Genomic DNA, 22,424 nt, shown 5'->3' on the forward strand with positions numbered 1-22,424 from the left:
GAGGAAACCTAGTACCTAAGTGTTTGCCCCACATGAGGAAGTGACTCCTCCTCCACGCCGCAGTTTCAGGAAGACCTCGAAGTTCTCTGCAAGATCATCTGAAGCTTACTTTGTATTAGGCTTCCCTGGTTTCTTTCTGTTGGTGTGTTTGTTTAGACTTTATGTTTTTAGAACAGCTGTAGGTTCACAGCCGAGTTGAGGGAAGGTGCAGAGATTTTCTCTACACCCCTGGCCGCCCATCTGCACAGCTGGTCCCATTATCAACAACCCCCACTGGAGTGCAGCACTTGTCACTATTTATCCACCTACGTTGACACCTTGTAATCACCCTACGTTCAGCCTACATTACAGTTCACTCTTGGTGATACACCTGCTGTGGGCTTGGACAAATGTCTAATGACACCCGTTCTTCATTCGGGTACCGTACGGAGCATTTTCACTGCCCTGAAAGTCCACTGCGCCCCACCTATCCACCATTTCTTCCTGTCCCAGCTCCTGACAACCTGTGAGTCTTTTACTGTCTCCATAGTTTTCTTTTTTCCAGAATTTCATGTAGTTGGAATCAATGCATTGTGTAGTCTTTTCACATTGGCTTCCTTCACTTAATAATATGCATTCAGGTCTGTTCCAGGTCTTTTCGTGGCTTTACGGCTCATTTCTTTTCAGCGCCGAATAATATTTCATTGTCTGGATGTGCCACAGTTTATCCATTCACCTACTGAAGGATGCCTTGGTTACTTCTGAGTTTTGCTGACTATGAATAGAGCTGCTACAATCATCCACGGGCAGGTTTTTGTGTGGAGAGAGTTTTCAGCTCCTTGGAGGAAATCTCAAGGGATGCAGTTCCTGGACTGTATGGTAACACATATGTTTAATTTTGTAAGACCACCCAAAGTGGCTGTAACACTCGCGTTCCCGCCAGCAATGGAAAGTTGGCTGTGTTCACGAGGGTCTGTTTCTGGGCTCTCCGTTCTGTCCCATCCATCTATGTGTCTGTTCCTCCACCAATATCACACCGGCTCCGCTCCTACAGCTCGATAATGAGTCTCGAGGTCAGGCAGCCCCAGTCCTCTGACTTCCTGCATTTCCTTGGGTTTCCTGTTGGCTATCCTGGCTCGTCTACCTCCGCATTCACGCCTTAGAATCAGTTTGTCTGTATTCATACAATAACTTGCTGAGATTTTGATTGAGATCGCATGGGATCTACACCTCAATTCGGGAAGAACTGGCATCTTGAAAATACTGAGTCCTCCCGTCCACAAGCGTGGAATTTCCCTCCGTTTTAAAACTTTGATGTCATCCATCAGAGTTTTGTAGTTTTTCTCGTGTAGATCTCATACATACTTTGTTAGATTTCCCTGGTATGTTAATTTTTGTTTCCTTAGAAGAAAAATAAAAATTTCTTTGTTCATGTTTTCCCACAAATATCTGTTGAGCTCTAACTCTCAGGGATGGATTCCCTAAATAAAAAGATGGACCAGCGCGTGAAGAGCTTGTGTTCTGAAGGGTCTGCGATCACCTAATGCTATGCACACTTACTACTAGACACAAGCTACACATGTGCAGAGGCCTCTGGGTGGCTGACGTCAGCCTCTGTCAACGACTCCTGTTCAGCACAGCCATGTGTCGTGGGCGTGGAAGTTCTGGAGAGGAGATGATTATAGCCTCGTGTCTGGTGTGCCCTTGGCCGTCTTATCCTCGTGGTCCTGAGGGTATCAGAGATGCTGAGGAAGAAACTGGCCTCTTTGTATAAGGCAAGGCATGAAGATTCTGTCTGAGATGGAGAAGTCAGGGCCCCATTGCTGTTCAGAGGACAGAGCATAGAACAGCTCGGGAAAGGTGGCTCTGGCCAGTTCTGGGACTTGGCTCTAGGCCAGGCAGGCTCTTCTCCCCCCCCCCCCGTAGTCATCAGATATTGACCAGGAACCTGAACTATGTCACAGTAGCTACAAAGTTTATGGTTCCTACCCTCCCACCCCTCCAGAGCCTGCACAGACAAACCCATACACAACCACAGTAGAGGGTTGGGTGTCCTTGGGGAGGGGATAGCTCATGCACGAGGGTGGCTGGCCCAGCCTGGGTGTGCGGGGGGAGACTTCACAGAGGAAGTAAAGTTTGACCTGAGACCTGGAGGCTGGGTGAGAATTAACCAGGTAAAGTGAAGGCAGAGAAGGACAGGCAGAGAGGACAGCACCCAGAAGACTCGGAGATACAAGAGAGAGGGTGACACATGGGTGGTCCTAAAAGTGTCCATGGTGATTAAGAGGGATAATGCTGGGAGAGGTGGACAGAGGCCAGATCACGTGGGGCCCAGAGGGACCAAGTGGCCAGTGGCCTTCTTCCCTCACCTTCCATTCAGTAATGATCGAGCACCTGCTGTGTCCTGGCTGCTGTGTCCTGGCTACTGTCCCAGGTGCTGTGGGCACAGTAATGAAGGGGATGGGTGCTGTACGGACCTTGCACACTCCCAGGCTGGCCGAGGGACGAGCTCCCAGCAAGATGCTCAAGGCTCAGCTTGGAGCTCCTGCCCCTTCTTTAAAAATTGAGGTATAATTCACATACCACAAAATTCACCCCTTGAAAGTGTGCAATTTGTGGTCTTTAGTGTGGTCACAGGGTTGTATAACCATTATTACTATCTAATTCCAGAACATATTTATCACTCCCAAAGGAAACTCTGTGCCCATTAACAACCCCTCTTGTTCCCCTCCTTTCAGCTCCTAACAACCACTAATCTACTTTCTATCTTTTCGGATCTGTCTATTCTCGACATTTCATATCAGTGAAGTCATACAATGTGGGACCTTTTTCACATGGCTTCTTTCACTTAGCATGTTTTCAAGGCTCGTTTATGTTGTAGCCTGTACTTCATCCCTTTTTATGGCCAAGTAATATTCCACTGTGTGACTATAACACATTTTATTTATTCATTCATTCACTGATGGACATTTGGCTTGCTTCCACTTTGGGGCTATTATAAAGAATGCTACAATTAACATTTACAATTTTCGTGTGGATATGTGTTCATTCTTCTTGGGTATTTACCCACGAGTGGAACTGCTGGGTGACGTGGTTCTGTATAATTACTTCTGGAGAAACCACCAGACTGTTTTCCAAAGTAACTGCACCATTTTACATTCGCACCAGCAGCGCTTGAGGGTTCCAGTGTCCTCACGTCTTTGCCAACACTCGTTACTGTCTAACACCTCTTCTTCTCAAATGGGCCCCGGAGAGAGGCACCCTGGGGAACAGTGAGCCTGGCTTCCTGGGCTGGGGCTGTGACTTTGAGGGAAGCCGAAGTCTTCCTTGCCCACCCTCCACCGTGGGTGAGTCATCGCCCGGGATCCTGGGGTGAACTGCTTGGCCTGCGCCAGCCACTGCAGAAGCCACCATTAGACTTGACTGAGTTCCCACCCCCAACCCCAAGCAGCTAGGCTTCTCTGGAAGCAGCTATTTCTGGCTATTTCTGCTCCAGGGAGGAGCAATGGTGGGTGGAAAATTTTAAATTGCCCAGTGGGGTAATTTTGAAGTGCAGAGCATTTGAGGACTTGGGACAACCTTGACTTGAGAGGTGAATAAAGCAGCAGCTTTTGAGAGTGTTTGGCCCTTCTGGTATTGTCCAAGCAGCAGACTGGGCCCCCTGCAACCCAACAGCACCCTAAGGAGGGCTAGAGAGCTGGTTCAACCAGGCTGCAGGAGCCGGACCCCAAAAAACGCTGCACAAAGCAGACCTGGGACCTGAGGAAGGGGAGGAAATGGGGTCGGTATGGTCAGGCCTTTCCACGGAGGAGATGCAGCCTGTGGGTGGGCATAGCGGACACAGGTGGGCCACCAGAGTTCTTGGGGCCTGGGGTGGGATGGAGTCTGTAGAACGGAGGTGCAGCAGGAAGACACATTGAGAAGTGCCGGGGCTCAGGCTCCGGAGGCGGCCGCTATGGGACCTCAGGCTGGGTGTTGACGGCAGCATCCCCGTCTGCAAAGGACACCTGCATGGTTGTTTTGGCGACCGTTAGCGCTTGTTGTCTCTGTGGTCCTGTCGTGTTCTAGAGCACTGAACTTGGCTGATGCTCTTGACCTTTCTCATAGCTTTTTGCCACCTCCGTGGCTTTCTTCACACTGACATTTGCATCTCGTCCTGCACTTCTCTTTGCTGCCCACATCCTTCCTTTGCTAAAACTGTTTGGCATGGTTTTAGCACATTGGTCAGGCGGTCAGCCTGCGGAGGCAGCCAGGTCTGGGTTTGGGTCCCGGCCCTGCCATCCTCAGCCGCTCGCTCCTGGACAAGCCATTCCCAGGTTCAAACCTGAGCCTCAGTTTTTCCTCGGTTGGGACAATAATAGCAGGCAGTTAATTAGTAATAGGAGGTCATGAACCCTCATAACTACAGTAGGAGGACTCATCGATCTGACGGGTGTAAAGCGCTCTGCATCGTGCCTGGCACACAGTGGGTGCCCGTGGTAGAGAGGACAACAAGGTCACAGGGCAGGGGCAGTGAGGACTGGGACCCTGGGAAGAAGGAAAACGGCAGGTGCCTGGGCCTGGGCGTGGGGCGGAGGGACCCCTACGGTCAGCTGCCAGGTCCGACTGCACCGGCAATGTGGGCCCAGGGAGGGGCACTTGCTGCTCTGTTGCTGTGCAGAATCCACTCCAGTTGCTTTTCGGCCCTTGAGTCGCACTCCTTGTGGTGCCCCACATCCGCAGGTCTGTGCGTATGTCCCCACTGCCCCATGGCCCCAGGAACGAGCAGCCCTGGGGGCCTGGACCATTCATCGTCCCTTTATCTCTTCCTTCCTTAGTTCATTCACACAATAGACATTTCCTTAAAAATTTTCTTAAATGTTTATTTTTTAAATAAAATGTAGACATTTAAGCTGGACAACATGATGTTTGTGGATGTAGTGAAATGATTAGTGCAGTCAAACTAATTAGCCTACCCATTGCCCCCTACAGTTACCGTTTGTGAGGTGTCGGTCAGACGGTGCACAGGTGGGGTTATGCAGGACGAATGAGAGTGGAGGTCTGAGGTGCAGCGTGGCGACCGTCAATTAATAATAAGAATAATGTGTCAAGTACTCGAAATTTGCTAAGAGAGTAAATTTCAGCTGCTCTCGCTGTAACAGATTTTTTTTTTTTTTTTTTTTTTTGCATCTCCGCTATGAGCCAGGCTTCAGGGCGAGCACTGGGGACAGCAGCCAAGGACATGGACATGTCCCTGCCCTCATGGAGGCCCCCAAACTAAACAAATAATTATAGAATTCTTGTATACTAACGAATCACCCTGTCATTGCAAATTGTGAGAGCAAAAATGCACAAATGCAGGGTATCTGGGAGAGAATAACGTAGGCAACTAGACTAAGAGTGGTGTGATCAGGGAAGGCCTCTAAGAGGAGGTGGCATTTTGTCTGGAATCTGGAAGATGAAGAGGAAATTGCTGGCTTAAGAATGGGAAGAAAGTGTGTGTGTATGTGTGTGTGTGTGTGTGTGTGTGTGTGTGTGTAAAGGCCTTGAGGAGCTGTTTTTGTTTTGTTTTGGGAAATGAAACCATCACAACTGAATCAGTGAGTGACTGGGGAGATAGGTGGGATGATGGAGGAGGTGTGGGCTGAGGGGAAGCAAGGGCTTGCAGCGCCTTGGAGGCCACATTCCCGGGAGCTGGGTGGGAAAGGAAGCGAGATGGGAAGGGAGGAGGAGGGCCTGGGGAGTGGGTAGCCCTCCAATGTGACCGTGCATGTCACGTGTCCAGGTGGCAGCCACGCAGCCCCAGGGTGCCCAGCAGAATGTTGACTGATTGCCCAAGGCTCCCCTCCAGGGGCAGACACCTCTGTCTGGCTGTCCCTGTTTCCCCAAGGCAGGACCAGGAACCACACCTGTATTTGTGCTGACCAGCTCAAGGTCAGGCAGTCTGCTCTGGGGTGCAGAGTGGGTCAGAGTGCAAAGAAAACACAAGCTTGTCGGCGCTGATTTCTCCCTGCCAAGGCAGCCACCATCAGCTTCCTGTCGAGATGGGCCTGTTCAGGCTCATGCGCTACAGCTGGAGACGGAGGGGAGCAGATGGCCCTGCCTGGCCCAGATTCCAGCCAGATTGCCAGGGAGGTGTGGGCAGAGCAGCAGCGCTGGCGCCAGGAGCGGGAATGCACAGGAGGAGGGCGGGAGCCACCTCTCTGCCATCGCCGTGGGGCCTTGCCTGTACGGAGGGCGTGGAGACATTGACGGTGGGCTCCCTGTGGTCCTTGAGTCAGCAGCTGCTCAGAGGCCCCCTGGAGAGAGATGGCTTCTCTCTTTCATGATTGCATGGAGAAGCTTTGAGAAATGCAGCACGTCAGTGGTTATGTTCCCAGCTCCCGGCACAAGGCGGGATCAGGCAGCAGCTCATTGGTTGTGCTTTATGTGGATTTCTAGAAGAAATGACAGGAGTAGCTTTCTGGTGCTGTCTTACGTAATCCTCATAGCAGCCCCACAGGGGAGGTGCAGTTGTGACCCCGTCTCACAGAGGAGGACACTGAGGCACAGAGAGGAAGAATAACTTGCCTAAAGCCACAGCTATAAACAAATGCGTGAGGACAGATGGGTCACTCTGGCAAACAGATGGCCAAGCTTGGGGGCAGGGAGCAGACCTGAGTGTGGACAGTGAGAAGTGGTAGCTGAACCCGGCTGGAGAGGAGAGGCTGACTCCTCTTTTGCTCCCTGAGACTTAGCTGACCCCTTAGGCCCTGCCAAGCCAGCTTCCTCCACTGTGCAAGGTGCTCAGAGAGCAAGAGATCATCCTGGAGGGGCGGGGAGACAGGGCTGCTGGGCGCCGCTGAGCGGGCTGCGCACCGCACAACACCAGAACCAGCCATTCCTGGGCGACGGCACAGGTTCCCCGGGGTTCGGCAAGGCGGTCATCCTGTAGGCAGCGCCACACCGTGCAGGACCCAGAGGACCAGGGTCTGCAAACCTTGTCGGTACAGAGCCAGGGAGTAGACATTTCAGGCTGTGTGGGGCACAGGTCTCTGCCGTAGCTACTCAGCTCTGCTGCCGTGGGGTGACCGTGGTCGTGGGCCATACGTAAATGAATGCTTGCAGATGCGTTCCAATAGCACTTAGTTTACAGAAACAGTCTGCCTGCCAGATCTGGCCCACGGGCCATAGATTGACAACCCCCGTGAAGGCCACAGAAGGATTTTGAACTTCATCTAAGAGCAACGTGGAGCCACAAGAGGGTTTTAAGCAGAGAGTGAGAGGGAACCGATTTATACTTAGTATGGCCCTGAGAAATATAACCGTGCCCCACCCCCGCCCCAGGCAATATTTCTTCTGTCCTCTTTTTGGTTCCCTAAGCCCTTCTATCTGCAAGTGGAGGCTTGGTCTGTGACCTGAGGGCCTCTGATGCTTAAGAAGGGGATGTTGCTTTCCTTTTGCCAGTTACCTCCTTCCCCACACCAGCTCTCAGCGCAGGTCTGGCCACTCAGTGGGGCCCCAGCCATGCTGGTTCCCATTCCCCCCCTCGGGGGGCAGAGCAGAGCCGCTCTGTGCCCATAATAGTGGGCTTTGAAATCTGAGGGTCCGATTTCCTCCCCTTGGCTGCGTGTGACTGTGAGCTGCACTTTCCTGACCCTCTGTCTCCTCTACTCCTTAAGGGGAATAATTACAGATGAGAATCCATGGCAGAGAATGGTTCTGCCTTGACCTGGGTGCATAGGAACGACTCAGTGAGAAGACACTGTGAGCAGAAGGATCGTTTTCCTTGCTGAACCCCAGAGGCAGGAGAGCCTGGTGGTGCCGTGAGCGGCGGGGTCTTTACTTCAGGGAGCTGTGTCCAGAGTTGGGCTCTGAGCTAGTGCAGAACTAGAACCACTGAGAGGACTGTGACTCATGAGTAGTAAGGGCTCCTTAGAGATGGAGTGAGTTGTCCCACCTCTTGGGCTGAAAATAACTGCCCGGCGTTGCAGTAATTACATATCTTGGTTTCCCACACAGCACGGAGGACACCCCAATAATTACTGTGCACACAAGTCGATTTTGGCAGCTGGAGCTTAATTCCTGCCTCAAAGAGTATGTCCTGGGCAGACCCACCCCTGTGGGATTTGAGCCCTTGTTCATGTGACCAGGACTTTCCTGGACAGCGACATAATGGCCACCTCTACTCTCCAGAGGCCATTGCCAGTCCCAGGGCACCCTCCCTGGCCCACAGACAGGCCGGGCCTTGGCAATCAGTGGCTTTGCCATAATCTTCTTTCATGGTACTTAGGCTGTCACCAGCTACCAGGTCACTCATGGCTCCGCAGGAGGGACCATGGGCTACGCTGCTTATCACAGACACAAAGAGCCACCAGAGGGTGGCTTGCTTGGCCTAGAGAGGGAGACTCTCTATCCAGAGACTGTGGCCTTGGGCTGAGCCAGGGGGCTGCTGATGAGGTCAGGGCCCTGGAAGGGGTGTTGAGGACTTACTGTGCGCCAGACCGAACAGAAAGAGCAGTCAGTGCTGCCCTGGTCCTGCCCTCTTAGGGCTTAGTGTCCTGGAGCAGACAGAACCAAAGCCCACAATTACCCAAATAGTTCTGTGATTGTAGTTGTGATAAGGCTGTCCCTGAGAGGCACAGGAGTGTTGGGCGTGTCTAACAGGGGGAGCGCCCTCCTCTGGGGAGTTTGAGCTGAGACCTGAAGGATGTAGGGTGAGGCAGCTGCATGTGGGTGTGTATGCGTGTGTGTGCATGCAGGTCCTAAAAATGGATGTGTGGATGAGGGTGGGTGGGTGGATGGTGGATGGGTGATGAATGAGTTGATGACTTCCAGGCAATGGGAACAGACTATGCAAAAGCTCAGAGGCCAGGGGGAGGTATGGAAACTCTGTAGCTGACTAAAGACCACTGTGGAAGGTAAGTTTGGAGTTTAAGAAAAGAGACTGGAGAGGTGGGTAGGTAGAAGCACTGTGCAGAGCTGAACAGGCTGGACACAGCCCTGCCCCAGGGGCGCCAGTCTTACAGACCACGGTGTGAGTGGTGCCCACTGGAATTCTGCAAGATGGGGCCTGCAGGCAGGGGTAAACCCATGGTAAGGGTGTATGGTGTTGTTCCTAGAGGGATGGGGAGCCGTGGAAGGGCGTTAGCAGTTGGTGATGGGACCAATGTCCATCTATAATGGCCCCAAGTGGTATAAGCAAACAGCATCCTTTGTGTCAGGACCTGGGGAGAGTGGGTCTTACCTGGACCCACCCTGCCTCCCTGCACCTGCCCTGTCTACCTGCGCACCTGGGGTGTGACGGGACGCTCACTCCTGTCCTCTCTGTTGCAGTCCGCTACTTTCTGAAGAACAAGGTCAGCCCTGATTTGTGCAACGAGGATGGACTCACAGCCCTACACCAGGTAAGGCCGGTCTGACAGGAGTCCCTGCCCCCTGCTCCCCACGTGGGCAGGTCCCCCACCTTCCTGCTTTTTCCTGCCCAGAACCCTCAGGGAGGTCGGAGGGATGGGGAGCTGCAGCTGCCCCATCTGAAAGGCTCTTGTCTGCTTTGGAGACGTGTGCGTCTGTTACAAACACACCCACAGAGCCCCTGTGCACGCTCACACGGCGTACGCACAGCCTCTGAGCACAGGGAGCCTTTGTCCACTGCCTCCTCACTGCCCAGCAAGGCGTTTGGCAAACAAAGCAAGTTTGTTTGGAGCTTGACAGTTTACGAAGCACATTTGTTCACAGCCACCAGGGCATCCATCCATCCTGCTGACAAAGGTGATTGACAGAGGGGTTATAGGACCTGTTTAAGGTCTCACAGTCGTGAACTCTAGCTGTGAGCCATGTGCTAGCACAGCAAACATCCTTTCCAGGGCAGTGGGATGGGCTCAGCCCCCCTGGTTGGCTGTCATCTCTCGCCTGGATGCTGCATCAGCTTCGTAACGGGTCCCTAGCACTTGGTTGGCCCTGCCGTGATCCCTTCTTCATGCAGCAACCACAGGGGTGCTGAAGCCAAAAATCTTCTGGTGTTACTCAGAGCACTCTGGTGTCTTCCCACATGGCCCCACGAGGTCTGCCCATGCTTCCTGGCTCCCTGAGCTCCAGCCAAATGGCTCTTTGGTTACTGGCCACACTCTGCTGATCCTTCCACACTTCCCATGTGTGCTGATTATCCACAGTCGACAGCAGCAGCCCGAGAGCTATGGTGTTACACACATATCCTTTTCTTCTGGGCTCCCCTTTTAGCCATTAGTGCGATCCTTTGGTGCTGGCCCTTGCACCCAGATTCTGAGCTGCACAGGGCAGAGCCCATGTCTCCTGCTCGTTGGTGCATCCCAGCATCCTTCCCCAAGCTTGATATGTGCATGCTGACCTAATGAATGAACACACGGAAGGAAGCCCTGCTGTGCCCTGGCCCAGGTGTCTGAGCAGGTGGGAGGCCAGGCTACCGGAAGCCTGGGTTGGGGACAGCCACTCCATCTTCCTCCCTGAGGGAAGGGGTGAAGAGCGACTAGCCACTGCCCTGCCCATAAGCCCCAGGGGCTGGTCCCCACCCTCAGCCTGTAGCCCTCTGGTTCCCTGTGTGTCTTTCCTCTTGTCTCCTCCTCCTGTCCCTTCAGGGGTGCACAAATTCCAGCTATGTGACCTTGGGCAAGTTGCTTAAGCTCTCTGACCCTCACTTTCCTCATCTGTCACAGAGGAGTAGTAACTCCCCATCTCACTGGGTTGCTATGATGGTTAAACGAATTCACATAAAAGCCCCATGAGCATCCTTTGATACTGGGTAGATATTAGATATTATTAAAATTTGTTACATGTCCATTTCTCTGTGAGGGCACTTCACTTAGGTGAAGTGGGGGCTGCTTCTCACAACAGCCTTCTGAAATAGGGCCCCAGTTCATAGCTCAGGACACCGAGGCTCAGGCACAGCATTGTGTAGATCTGTGATGGCATGTTCTGTGTGTCCACACGCCTGATGTGGTGGCCGACAGCCAGTGTCTCTCGAGCCCTCGAATGTTCAGAGGACGAGACGAGGCAAGGCATGGGCAAGGGTTGGTCGGCAGGGTGCACGGCCCTGGTCACTACACAAAAAGCATCAGCTCTTCTTACGGATGAGGTGGCGTGTCAGCATCAGCACCGCTGTTGCCGGGGCTGTCATTTCCGTTGTCCGTCATTGTCACTGTTGCTCCAGTGCGCCTAAGGAGCACATTAAGAAGAGCTTCCCGTGCCTGCGAAGGGGGTGCATTTGCTTCGCTTGGCAACAGGGAGCCTTCACTTGGCAACTGAGAGTAACCTGTCTGATTACGGAGGAACCTCTCCTGAAGGGGGTCGGGAGGGAGGTGGGAAGAGGTGAGCAGGCCTCCGCCAGGGCCGAGGGATGGGGCATCAGTGGGAGGGGACCCCAACCTGGTGGTAGACTGGACATGGGAAGTGAGGGGGTGGAGGAGTCATCCAACTCCCAGGTGCCATTTCCCACCTTGGGGACTGCAGGGGAGGTGGCCTGCTCTCTCCACCATGCACTCCACCCCCCTGCACCCCTGTGCCCAGGCCCCAACCCAGCCCTTGCGCAGACCTGGTCTCCCAGGTGCAGCCTATCATCACGAGACTGCAATTCTGGGTTCACAGTCCTTTCCCCCTTCAACCTAAAGCCCCTCCCCCACCCTCATGTTTTCTGCAGCTCCTAAGGGTGGGAACTCTGGCCCTCCTAACCCCCGCCCCCTAGGGCCCAGGGCTCTCCTGACTCAGGTCCCAGTGATAGACCTGGCTGGGGATCTGGCCTTTCCCCTCTGCTTCATTCAGGTGCCTCTGGCGCTCTCTGTAGGCCATTCCTTGCCACTGCATACTTCTCCCCACCAGCTGAGGCAGCGCCCCACCTCCTTGGGTCACCTGGACTCCACGGTTGGAAGAGATGCCAGCAGACCCAGCCAGTCCCAGACTGGCTAGCGGAAAAAGAACACCACCTGTGCAAATGAGTCTTTTGCTACGTGTTCTGCTGCTGAGCCCAGGCTCCAGCGGGGGTGGAGCTGGGGAATGTGGTGCTGCGCCGTCCCCTCCCCCATCTCCACACCCACCTGGGGCCATGGGCTCCCACAAGTGCCCCTCTCTGGGGCATCCAGTCACCCCTCCTCGTGCCTGGTGCCTGCCGTTATTTCTGTAAGCCAGGCCATCATCTCTTAACTGGGCGATATCAACGTTGCTCCAAACCTTCTCTCTTCTTTCCAAGGAAGCTGCACTTGCAATCTGTTCTCCACACGCAGCCAGAGGAGGGATTTAAAAGCTCAAGTCTGGCTGTGCTGTGCCTCCCAATATAACTCTGTACTGTCTCCCACTGCAACGATGGCCAAGCCCTTGCCTGGATGGGCAGTGCTGGGCACAGTCCCCCTGACCTTTCTCCAGCCCCTGTCTTCCTCCTCTGTCCTTGCCTCTCCCTGCCCATCCCCCCTGGCTTGAGACCTCTCTGTCCCCTTGGATTCTTTCATTCTCTGTCCCTGGAGTTGGGGGCCCCAGGGGCCGTTGGACCCCTGAGTCTATCTGGGGCTGCAGGTTCCTGGCCTTCCCTCTCTCTGCAGCTGACCCACCTGTGGGCAGGCAGGTGCACAAACATGGCTGCCTCCTTGGAAGGACTGTCTCAGGACTCCAGCCCCCACCCCCAACCCCAGCCTTCATGCATAGCTGTGTTCTCAAGGGGGAGGGTTGGTTACTAGGGGTTTCCCCAAGAACTGAACTTCCGAGTCAGAAATTTCTAAGTCAGAGGTTACAAACTATGATCGACCTAGGGCTCCGCTGCTGGGAAGGGGAGCCCCGAGATTCCCAAGCTGCCCCCTGCCCCCTGCTCCACTGAGCAGCCCTGCTTGAATCTGTTGGTTATCTTAAGTTGGCATTTTCCATACAATTTCATTTGAAGAAAGCCTTCTTGGAATTTAAATTTTAAAGCCTCACTCAAAAATTTATCTCATTCCACCAACACTTTCAAAGCATTGTATAGCTGACTTTACAAAAACAATATTTTTATCCTGTATGTTATTAACTTACAAGGAAGAAGGCTCAGATAGGTTAAGTGACTTGCCCAAGATCACACAGCATATAAATACTGGAGCTGGATTCAATCTCGGGCTCCACTGTCCTTCTCGTGGCCTCTCCAGGGGAACTGGTGTGTTGCCACCTGGGTCGGGGCTGACCCTGCCTGTGTCCCCATTACAGTGCTGCATTGACAACTTTGAGGAAATTGTCAAGCTGCTCCTTTCCCATGGTGCGAACGTGAATGCCAAGGACAACGAGCTGTGGACACCCCTGCACGCCGCGGCCACCTGCGGCCACATCAACCTGGTGAAAATCCTCGTTCAGTAGTACGTGCCCTCTCTTCCCCAAGAACAGCCTCCCCTCTGCCTTTGGTTTTTTCCAAGTTCTTTTTTGTTTTTCTCTCCTTCCTTCTTCCTCTTTTTTCCCCTCTGTTTGTCCCTTTCTCGGTCTCTCGGCACCTGTCACTTTCTCTTTCTCCCTGCGCCCAGTGTTCATCGCTGCCTCTTTCTCTCTTTGCCTTTACCTCTCTCCTCATCTTCCCTCAGCTCCCTTTTCTCCCTCTCCATCTCTGTGCCCTTTATCTTTTTCTCTCCATCTCCGTGTCTCCTTCACGCTTGGTCTCGCTCCATCTTTTTCACTCAGGCTCTCTCCCTTCATTCTCTTTCCTCCTAGCTTTTCTTGCAGTAAAGTACACCTAAGATAAAATGTATTACCTTGACCATTTTTAAGTGTGCAGTTCAGTGGCTGTAAGTAGGTTTCCATCCTCGTGCAAACCACCAGATGGCACCACTGCCCTCTGTTTCTAGAACGCATCCGTCCAAACTGAAACTCTGTTACCATCGACAATAACTCTTCGTTCCCCTCCGCCCTCCCCTGGTAACCACCATTCCACTTTCTGTCGCTGTGATTTCGACTCCTTTAGGTCCCTCATCTAAGTGGAATTACATAGTATTTGTCTTTCTGTGACTGGTTTTATTTCACTTGGCATATTGTCCTCAACGTTCCTTGTGTAGTAACATACGTCAGGGTTTCTTTCCTTTTTAAGTCTGAATGATATTTCATTGACTATGGATATACCACATTTTTCTTATCCTTTCATCTGCCAATGGATGCTTGGTGGCTTCTGTGTTTTCAACTATTGTGAGTGATGCTGCTTTGAACATGCTTCAAGACCCTGCTTTCCATTCTTCTGAGTACGTACCCAGAAGTGAAAGTGTTCGATCTTAGGTATTTCTATTTTTAGGGTTTTTTTGAGGAGTCACCTTACTTTTTCTCACAATCGCTGTGCCATTTTACATTCTCACCAAGAGTACACAAGAGTTCCAATTTCCTTACATCCCTGCAACCACTTGCTTTCTGTTTTTTAATTGTAGCCATCGTAATGGAAGTGAGGTTGCATCTTATTGTGGTTTTGATTTGCATTTCCCTAATGATCAGTGATGTTGAACATCATTTCACGTGCTTATCAGCCATTTGTACATGTTTGGAAAAATATAGAGTCTTCAGCTGATTTGTAAATGGGGTTGTTTGTTTGTTTTTGTGATTGTTGTTGCTGGATTTTAGTTCTCTCTGTATTCTGGATATTAATCCTTTATCACATGTATAATTTGTAAATGTTTCTTCCCATTCTGTAGGTTGTCCTTTTACTCTGTTGATAGCGTCTTTAGATGCACAAAATTTAAACATTTTCATGGAGTCTATTTTATCTTTTTTTCCTATGTTATATCTAAGAAATCATTGCCAAATCCAATGTTGTGAAGCTTTTGCCCTATATTTCTAAGAGTTTTATAGTTTCAGTTCTTACATTAAGATCTTGATCCTTTTTGAGTGACTTTTTTTTTATATGGTGTTAGGTGAGGGTCCAGCTTCATTCTTTTGCATCATTTCCAGTTTTGCCAGCACTGTTTACTAAAAAGACTTTCCTTTCCTTGTCAAAATCCTTACATCATGTATGTGAGGGGCTCTCTATTCTTTCTGGGCTCTGTGTTCTATTCCTATAAGCCTTTATGTCAGTGCCGTATTGTTCTGATTACTGCAGCTTTGTAGTAAGTTTTGAAATCAGGAAGTGTCAGTTCTCCATATTTGGCCTTCTTTTTCAAGGTCTTTTTTTTTGGGGGGGGGTGTTGCTATTTGAGATTCTTGAGAGTCCAAGAACCTTCAAGTCACCGTCCTTGCTGGGGCACACTCTGGTGGCACTGAGGGTACCGGGTATGCAGTGGGGTTGCGGATGAGAGACTGGAGGGCAGGGGTAGCCACCCGACCCTAGTCACTCCCACCTGGCCCTCACCCTACCCTTTCTCTGCAGTGGGGCCGACTTGCTCGCCGTCAACTCCGATGGGAACATGCCGTACGATCTGTGTGAGGATGAGCCTACCCTGGATGTCATCGAGACGTGCATGGCCTACCAGGGTAAGAGCATGGCACCTGCCGCACAGTGTGGGCTCGGGGCAGCGTCACTGTGAGCATCTCTTACCCACCTGCCTGCCTCCTGCTCAGTGCTCAGGAAATGGGATGGGTCCCCATTATTATCACCGTGTGATTGACAAGATGACGACATGTGCTGTGCGGGAGGGAGGTATTGTTCTCCTCTGTGTCACAGCCACATGCGGGCGGCCTCAGCTGGCCTTGTCCCTCTTTGTCAGCTCTGACAATTCAATAAGCATTCACAATAGAGATATGTTCCCATTTGGGAAAACTATAAAAAGTCAGAACCACTTGCGGGTGCCTGCCAGGCACCATGCTGGCTGCCAGGGACCGGGATAAACAAGATGTGGGCTGATGTGGGCTGTTCTCAGTCACAAATGACCTTCAGAATGGAAACAAGCGTAGCCATCAGAGCGGCCTGCGCCCTGTCCCCACGACCCAGCACACAGACTCTGAAGTTCCTCCTCAGGAAGAAATCTCAAACCCAGCCCCCGACTGCAGCTGTAGGTTCTGTCCGGGGCCCTGCCCTGTGGTCCTCCCCAGATCTCAGCAATAACCGCCGGGTTGCTGTGTCCATTCCCCAATGTCCAGGGTTTAACTGTTCATACTCTGTAGGGGCTCTTAGCAGTTTTTATGCCAATCTTGTGAATCTGTGGACCCCTTCTCAGAACAATATTTTTAAATATGGTTATCAGACTCATAGGATTATAAAGGAAACCAACTATATTAAAATAAAGCTACCAGAACAGCTTTAAACGTGTCATATACAAACTGTTACTTCATGAAATAATAAGATGATATAATATGCTAATACCTAGCTTCTGTTGGTGAGAAAGTCAGGTCACGGCTAATTCTACTGTGGCCTTAAAGTGTCTTTCTGGGCCCCTCCACCTCAATTTATTTAGCTCTCCATTTGAAAGTAATACAGGGGTGGGCAAAAGTAGGTTTACAGTTGTGAGGATGAGAAACACACAGTTTATTCTTGTATTATTATTTATTAATGACGGCGTTATATTCCATGCAAGCAACTGAGAACCCACTCTTGCCCACCCCCGTATATTCATTAACTCAGTAGTTTCCTGTAACAAAAATTCACTGAGCCTTGTGCCATGTGTTGTGAAAACAACTGTGAACCAGATGAAGGATACTGACCAAGGGACCCTGGTCCGATAGGGCGGTCAGGAGAGGGCAGCTGGGGAGGTGGGCGAGCCGGGACTGACCCAGAGGATAAGGCAGAGCCAGCCATTTGAGTGGCGTGAGGTGGCGTGTGGATGGCAGGGATTTCCAGGTAGAAGAACAGCACATGTAACAGTAAGTGATATTGTTACAGTGTCTACCAGGTGCTGGGAAAGCGCGGCCTTTGTTTTGTGGGCCAGCACATGGTGTTGGTGCTCATGGCGCCTGGAACACAATGATCTGTGGGCATGTCTGCCTACCCTCTTGACTGGCAGGCCCTTGGGAGCAGGCGCCTTGCCCTCCCCTGTCTGTGTCTCCTCCCCGCAACTTGGGACCTGGCCTGGGGTGCTGACCAAATCCCTCCCCCGACTGCAGGCATCACTCAAGAGAAAATCAACGAGATGCGGGCGGCTCCTGAGCAGCAGATGATTTCGGACATCCACTGTATGATTGCAGCAGGCCAGGACCTAGACTGGATCGATGCCCAGGGTGCCACGCTGGTGAGGACACGGGCCAGAATGAAGGCCAGCTAGAGCCGATGCGGCCAGCACGTGGTGGGGGGCTCACCTCTACAGCGGGGGGCCTCCGTCTCCTCGCAGCCAGTCTTCCGCTGACTCCCTCGGACTCTTACCTCTGTCTCACACCTGGTTGGGCAGTTGGATTCTCTTTGCCTCATTCCTTTCTCGGTCCTTCATCCATTCACCTGGTGCGCTTCGTGAGCACTAAGGGCTCTCTAAGAACGTTAGCCACTTCCTGAGTGTTCATCACGTACTACTTTATGTTTTTTCTGGGAGACTGAGCACAGGGGCAGCCAGGGTCTGCCATCGGAAGTCTTGAGTGGTGTCAGGCAGAAGAGCTGGGGCCTCAGCAGGAGGCGTTCCCTCATTGGATGTATTGGTTACTATTGTACACAGCACACTGTCCCAAAACTATCATCGTAAATAGAGGATGAAATATTTATCATCTCACAGAGTTTCTGTGGGTCAGGGAATCGGGATCAGTTTGGCTGGGAGGTGGTGGCTTGGGGTCGTTTATGAAGTTGCCGTGAAGATGTCAGCCAGGGCTGCTGTCATCTGAAGGCTTGACTGGGGCCGGGAGATCCACTTCCAGGGTGGCTGGCAAATTAGTGCTGTCGGAGAAGGCCTCGGTTTCTTACCTCCTTGGGACCTACCTCTCTTTAAAGGCTACTCGGGGGTCTTCACAAGATGTCTGCCTGCTCTAGAGTAATCGATCCAAGAGAGTAAAAGGTAGAAACAGCAATGCCTTTTATGACCTAGCCTCAGAAATCACACGCTGCTCCTTTACAATATCCTATTCATTAAAAACGAGTTACTCAATCTGGTCCACATTCAAGGGGCAGTTAAACTCCATCTTTTAAGGGGAGATGTGTCAGCAAGTTTGTAGACATATTTGAAAACCACCCTACTGGACCCCTGAGGCCCCTTCCACAAGGCTTGGGGGGTATATCGTAGGGACTCCGTAAATGCCGCTGCCCCGACCACAGGAGCTCTGAGACCAGCCACAGGGGAGAAGAGCTCACCTCTCTGCCTTATCTCCCAGGTCCGTACTGCAGATGCAGTCATTCTCTGCAGTGTGGCTGGTGTTTCCACCTCTTTCTGTTCCATTCTACTGGCCCCCGCATGATTCGAGACTTGGGTCAGGGAGGGAACTGTCCCACCTCCAAACATGGGACTGGCCCCCCGGGGGTGTGCTCACTTCTTTCCCCTCCTTCAGCTGCACATAGCTGGAGCCAATGGATTCCTACGAGCAGCCGAGCTCCTCCTGGACCACGGAGTGCGCGTGGACGTGAAGGACTGGGATGGCTGGGAGCCCCTGCACGCGGCTGCCTTCTGGGGACAGGTAGTTTGCACCCTCGGGGCTGTGGCAAAGGCCAGCACAGGATCAGCCTGCTGTCCTTTGGTCTGGCAGTTGGTTCAGAAGGACACAAGACCCCTTCACAGTGTTGACTACAGCCAGTATGTGGGGTGTGAAAAGACCTGGGGAGTTTGCAAAAACATTTGACAGGTTGTATTTTAACAGGATAATAATCAAGTTTGCCAAATGAGAACGCTCCCAGCGTTTCTGCTATGAGTAATTTCTCCCTGTTTCCTGGATACAAAACCCTGATGGCAGCTGTTGCAGCCTTTCCATAGACACCTGACCGCTCTAGAATTATGGCTGACTCCTCTTCCTCCGTCCCTTGGTCCAGGCACACTGGAGGAGGGGTCTGTCCATTGCATCTCAGGATTCCTGGCTCCAGGGTTTGAAGCCTTCCTTGGGCATCAACGTTGCCCCACTATTGGGTCACATGCTAAGAGGCCTCGGGTGCTCTCTCCACCTCCTAGGCCTTCTGAACCCTGGGCAGTGGGAACGTGGCTTCTTCCTGTGTTTCAGATGCAAATGGCAGAGCTATTGGTGTCTCATGGGGCCAGTCTCAGTGCCAGGACATCCATGGATGAAATGCCAATAGGTAAGTCCAGCATGACACCTGGCACATGATAGGATCTTGTGAATTTTTTGACGGGTAGAGGAATAAATGGATGCGTATATGGTGGGATTGATACTGGATTGGTGTGCTGATGGATAGATGGATGAATGAATAAATTAGTGGACTACAAATTAATGGATAAGTGAACAGGTAGATGATGGACAAGAGGGATGGATGGGTAATGTATGGACAAGTGGATGAACGTATGGATAGACCATGAAATATGGGTGGGTGGATGGATAAGAAGAAGGGTAAAGGACAAACCTACGGAAGGATGACTGGGTCACTGAAGAGCTAGATAGATGAAAGAAAGAATTAGGTGGGTTGAGTGGGTGGGGTACATGATTTCAGCATCTTTGCTTGGGCTTCAGGGTATCTGCTTGTTTCTGTTGACACTTCCTATGACATTGGTGAGTTGATAAGTCCTACCAGAAACTATCAAAGGTGTATGACTCCTGCAGTCAGAGCTGGGAACCTCAGGAGTTGTAACTGCATGGAACCTGGGTTTCTACTCCAAGGATTCGGTTGTAGCCCAGGAAATAAGGGTGGCATTGTTTTCATCTCTCCCTGCATGCCCCAAAGGATGCTGGGAGTTTTCAGTCAGTTGGGAGGGCAGCCCACCTGGTGTGGGGGGCTCTCTGGGGGGCCACAGGCGCCTGTGGTGCTTCCCACAACAGACTCCCCTGTTTTTTCAGACCTGTGCGAAGAAGAGGAGTTCAAGGTCCTGCTGCTGGAGCTAAAACACAAGCATGACGTCATCATGAAGTCACAGCTGAGGCACAAGTCGTCCTTGAGCCGGAGGACATCCAGCGCAGGCAGCCGTGGGTGAGTCAGGGGCCGGGCTGCCAGGGGTCCCCATGCATGCTTCTGCCTGCAGCGCCCGGATGCAGCCTCCAGCACCCCCTGTCTCCCTTCAGGAAGGTGGTGCGTCGAGCCAGCCTCTCGGACAGGACCAACCTGTACAGGAAGGAGTATGAGGGCGAGGCCATCCTGTGGCAGCAGCGGAGCGCAGCCGAGGACCAGCGGACCTCAACCTACAATGGGGACATCAGGGAGACCAGGACAGACCAGGAGAATAAGGACCCAGTGAGTGTCCTCATGCCCAGTGTCAGCCACTGCCTTGGGAGGGGGACAGGGCCCTAGGCTGGTCTGGCCTCTCCATCTGAGAGCCTTCAGAAGGAGGTTAGTTGGGCAGAGTATTTAAACCAGCTGGACCCAAGCTGTGGTGGTGGCTACTGTGGGTGCTGAGGGAAGCATTGGGTGTATTTGCATCAGAGCTGGGAGCTACGGCACCCAGTAGGGTCTTATAATCAGCAGGCAGTGAGTGACCACCATGTGCCTGCTTGTGATGCATCAGATCTAATTCTGGGCTTCCCAGAAAAGAGGTTCAGTAGGGCAGCCACCCCGGGAGCTAAGGACACTGAAACTCCTGGGACATGGTGGGGGAGACAGCAAAATGTTGAGAATTTTGTTTGCTAGAACACATTTGATTCGAAGGGGTCTTTTTAAAAACTGAGTAGGGTTGTGGCAGGACCTCTAAACTGCCTGCCCCAGTGGTAGCCAATGGCCCTGGGCTTTCCTAGAGGGTGGTCTCTCTACTGTGGCCTAGGTCTGAGCAAGGTGTCAGCAGGGTTGGTCCCTCCTGGGGACTCTGAGGGGACTCTGCCCCATGCCTCTCGCCCAGCTGCCGGTGGCTCGGAGACACTCCTTGGCTTTGCCAGCAGGACTCCAAGTCCTGCCCCAGGCTTCACACAGCCTTCTTCCTCGGGCGTGTGTCTGTGTCTCTGTTTTCTCTTATTCCAGGGACTCCGGTCATTGGATGGGGGCCCACCTTGATGCAGCATGACCCCATCTTAATCTAACCGCATCTGCAAAGGTCCTACTTTCAAATGAGGTCACAATCAGAGATGTGGGGTGGCTGTGAATTTGGGGGAACACTATTCCACTCTGTACTGATACACTGGGGTCCGTGCCTGGCTGTGTCTACTGCACGGGGCAGAAGTTCGGGACCAGAGCAGAGCAGCTGGGGACAGGAAGGGAGAGGCCGACCCTACCAGCAGGGGCCTGCCATTTCGGTGCCACCTGCACACAATGAGCAGCACTTGAAAGCATTTCTGGAGAGTATTGCTTTGGTGGGATGCAAAGCGATCAGTTGCCCACTGTGCCCACGCATCTTGATAGGACCATGTGTCCTCAGTGAACAGACAGGCCACACGTGGCTTTTGTCTCACCAGCAGACGTGATGGTGTCGATGGAAGGGAACCCCCACCAAAGCCCCCGTCCGCGATGGAGAGGGCAACCCCGGGGGCTTTGTTCGCAGTCTAGTCCCCAAGCTCGGGGGCTGGGGAGAAGAGTTGTAGAGACAGAAATCAAGTCACCCTTCAGATGCCTCCAGCTGTGCTTTGTTTATTTTTCTGCATGATTTATGTATTTCTTGGATATCCTCGGAATCCCGAAGTCAGCTCACGCGGACTGCCTTCATTCTTAGCTGCAGAACATTCCACTCTAAGGACATGCCTTTATTTTCCCCCTGGCTAATGGTGACTTTCAGGCTTTGCTCTCCAGGGGCCTGTATCTGTGAAAACAAGTCCTAGAAATGGGCTTGCTGGCGCAAAGCATTCGTTCTTCTAAAACAAAGAGATTGTAGCAGTTTACATGCCTAGCTATTTCCCCACACCCTTGCCAGCACTGAGTAATGACGAATGCTAAAAACACCCAGCAATGGCCCTGGCTGGGTAGTTCGGTTGGCGAGAGCACCTGTTCCGATGCACCAAGGTTGCAGGTTTGATACCCAGTCAGGGCACATACAAGAATCAACCAATAAGTGGAACAACAAATTAATGTTTCTCTCTCTCTCAAAATCAATTTATCACTTGTCAATGTGATAGGTAAAAATTTTGTTTGAATTTTTATGTCATTAATTATTTAGTGAGGTTGAATATTTTTTTCTGTGTTTACACACTATATTTTGCCGTGAGCTGTATATTAGTGCCCTTTGTTGATTTTTTTTTCTTTTGGGTAGTAGGGGTTTTTTTTGAAGATTTTATTTATTTATTTTTAGAGAGAGGGGAAAGGAAGGAAAAGCAGAGGCAGAGAAACATCAGTGTGTGGCTGCCTCTCATGTATCCCATACTGGGGACCTGGCCCACGGCCCAGGCTTGTGCCCTGACTGGAAATCAAACCAGCAACCCTTTGGTTTGCAGGCCGGCACTCGATCCACTGAGCCATACCAGCCAGGGGGGTAGGAGGGCTTTTTAAAATGGACTTTTAAGAGCTCTTTATTTATTTGGGAAATTAGTCCTTTTTCTGTCATATATGTTGCAGGTCTTATACCAGTTTTGTCATGTGTCTTTTGACTTTGTTTATGGTGACTTTTTGCTAGGCT

General features: G+C 51.9%; 1 protein-coding gene across 1 annotated transcript in view; it reads left to right on the top strand.

Annotated features, from left to right (window-relative positions):
- Positions 1–22,424, top strand: part of PPP1R16B (protein phosphatase 1 regulatory subunit 16B) — an 89,575-nt gene that overhangs the window by 61,778 nt on the left and 5,373 nt on the right. The window contains exons 3-10 of the mRNA XM_037164455.2: positions 9,274–9,344; positions 13,132–13,277; positions 15,257–15,360; positions 16,927–17,051; positions 18,286–18,411; positions 18,946–19,021; positions 19,735–19,864; positions 19,957–20,125. Coding sequence (XP_037020350.2) covers positions 9,274–9,344; positions 13,132–13,277; positions 15,257–15,360; positions 16,927–17,051; positions 18,286–18,411; positions 18,946–19,021; positions 19,735–19,864; positions 19,957–20,125 — 947 coding nt within the window. The remainder of the gene's footprint in view (positions 1–9,273; positions 9,345–13,131; positions 13,278–15,256; positions 15,361–16,926; positions 17,052–18,285; positions 18,412–18,945; positions 19,022–19,734; positions 19,865–19,956; positions 20,126–22,424) is intronic.

This window comes from Artibeus jamaicensis, unplaced genomic scaffold (genome assembly GCF_021234435.1).
Source record: "Artibeus jamaicensis isolate MK-2021 breed Jamaican fruit bat unplaced genomic scaffold, CSHL_Jam_final contig_685, whole genome shotgun sequence".
Lineage (NCBI taxonomy): Eukaryota > Metazoa > Chordata > Mammalia > Chiroptera > Phyllostomidae > Artibeus > Artibeus jamaicensis.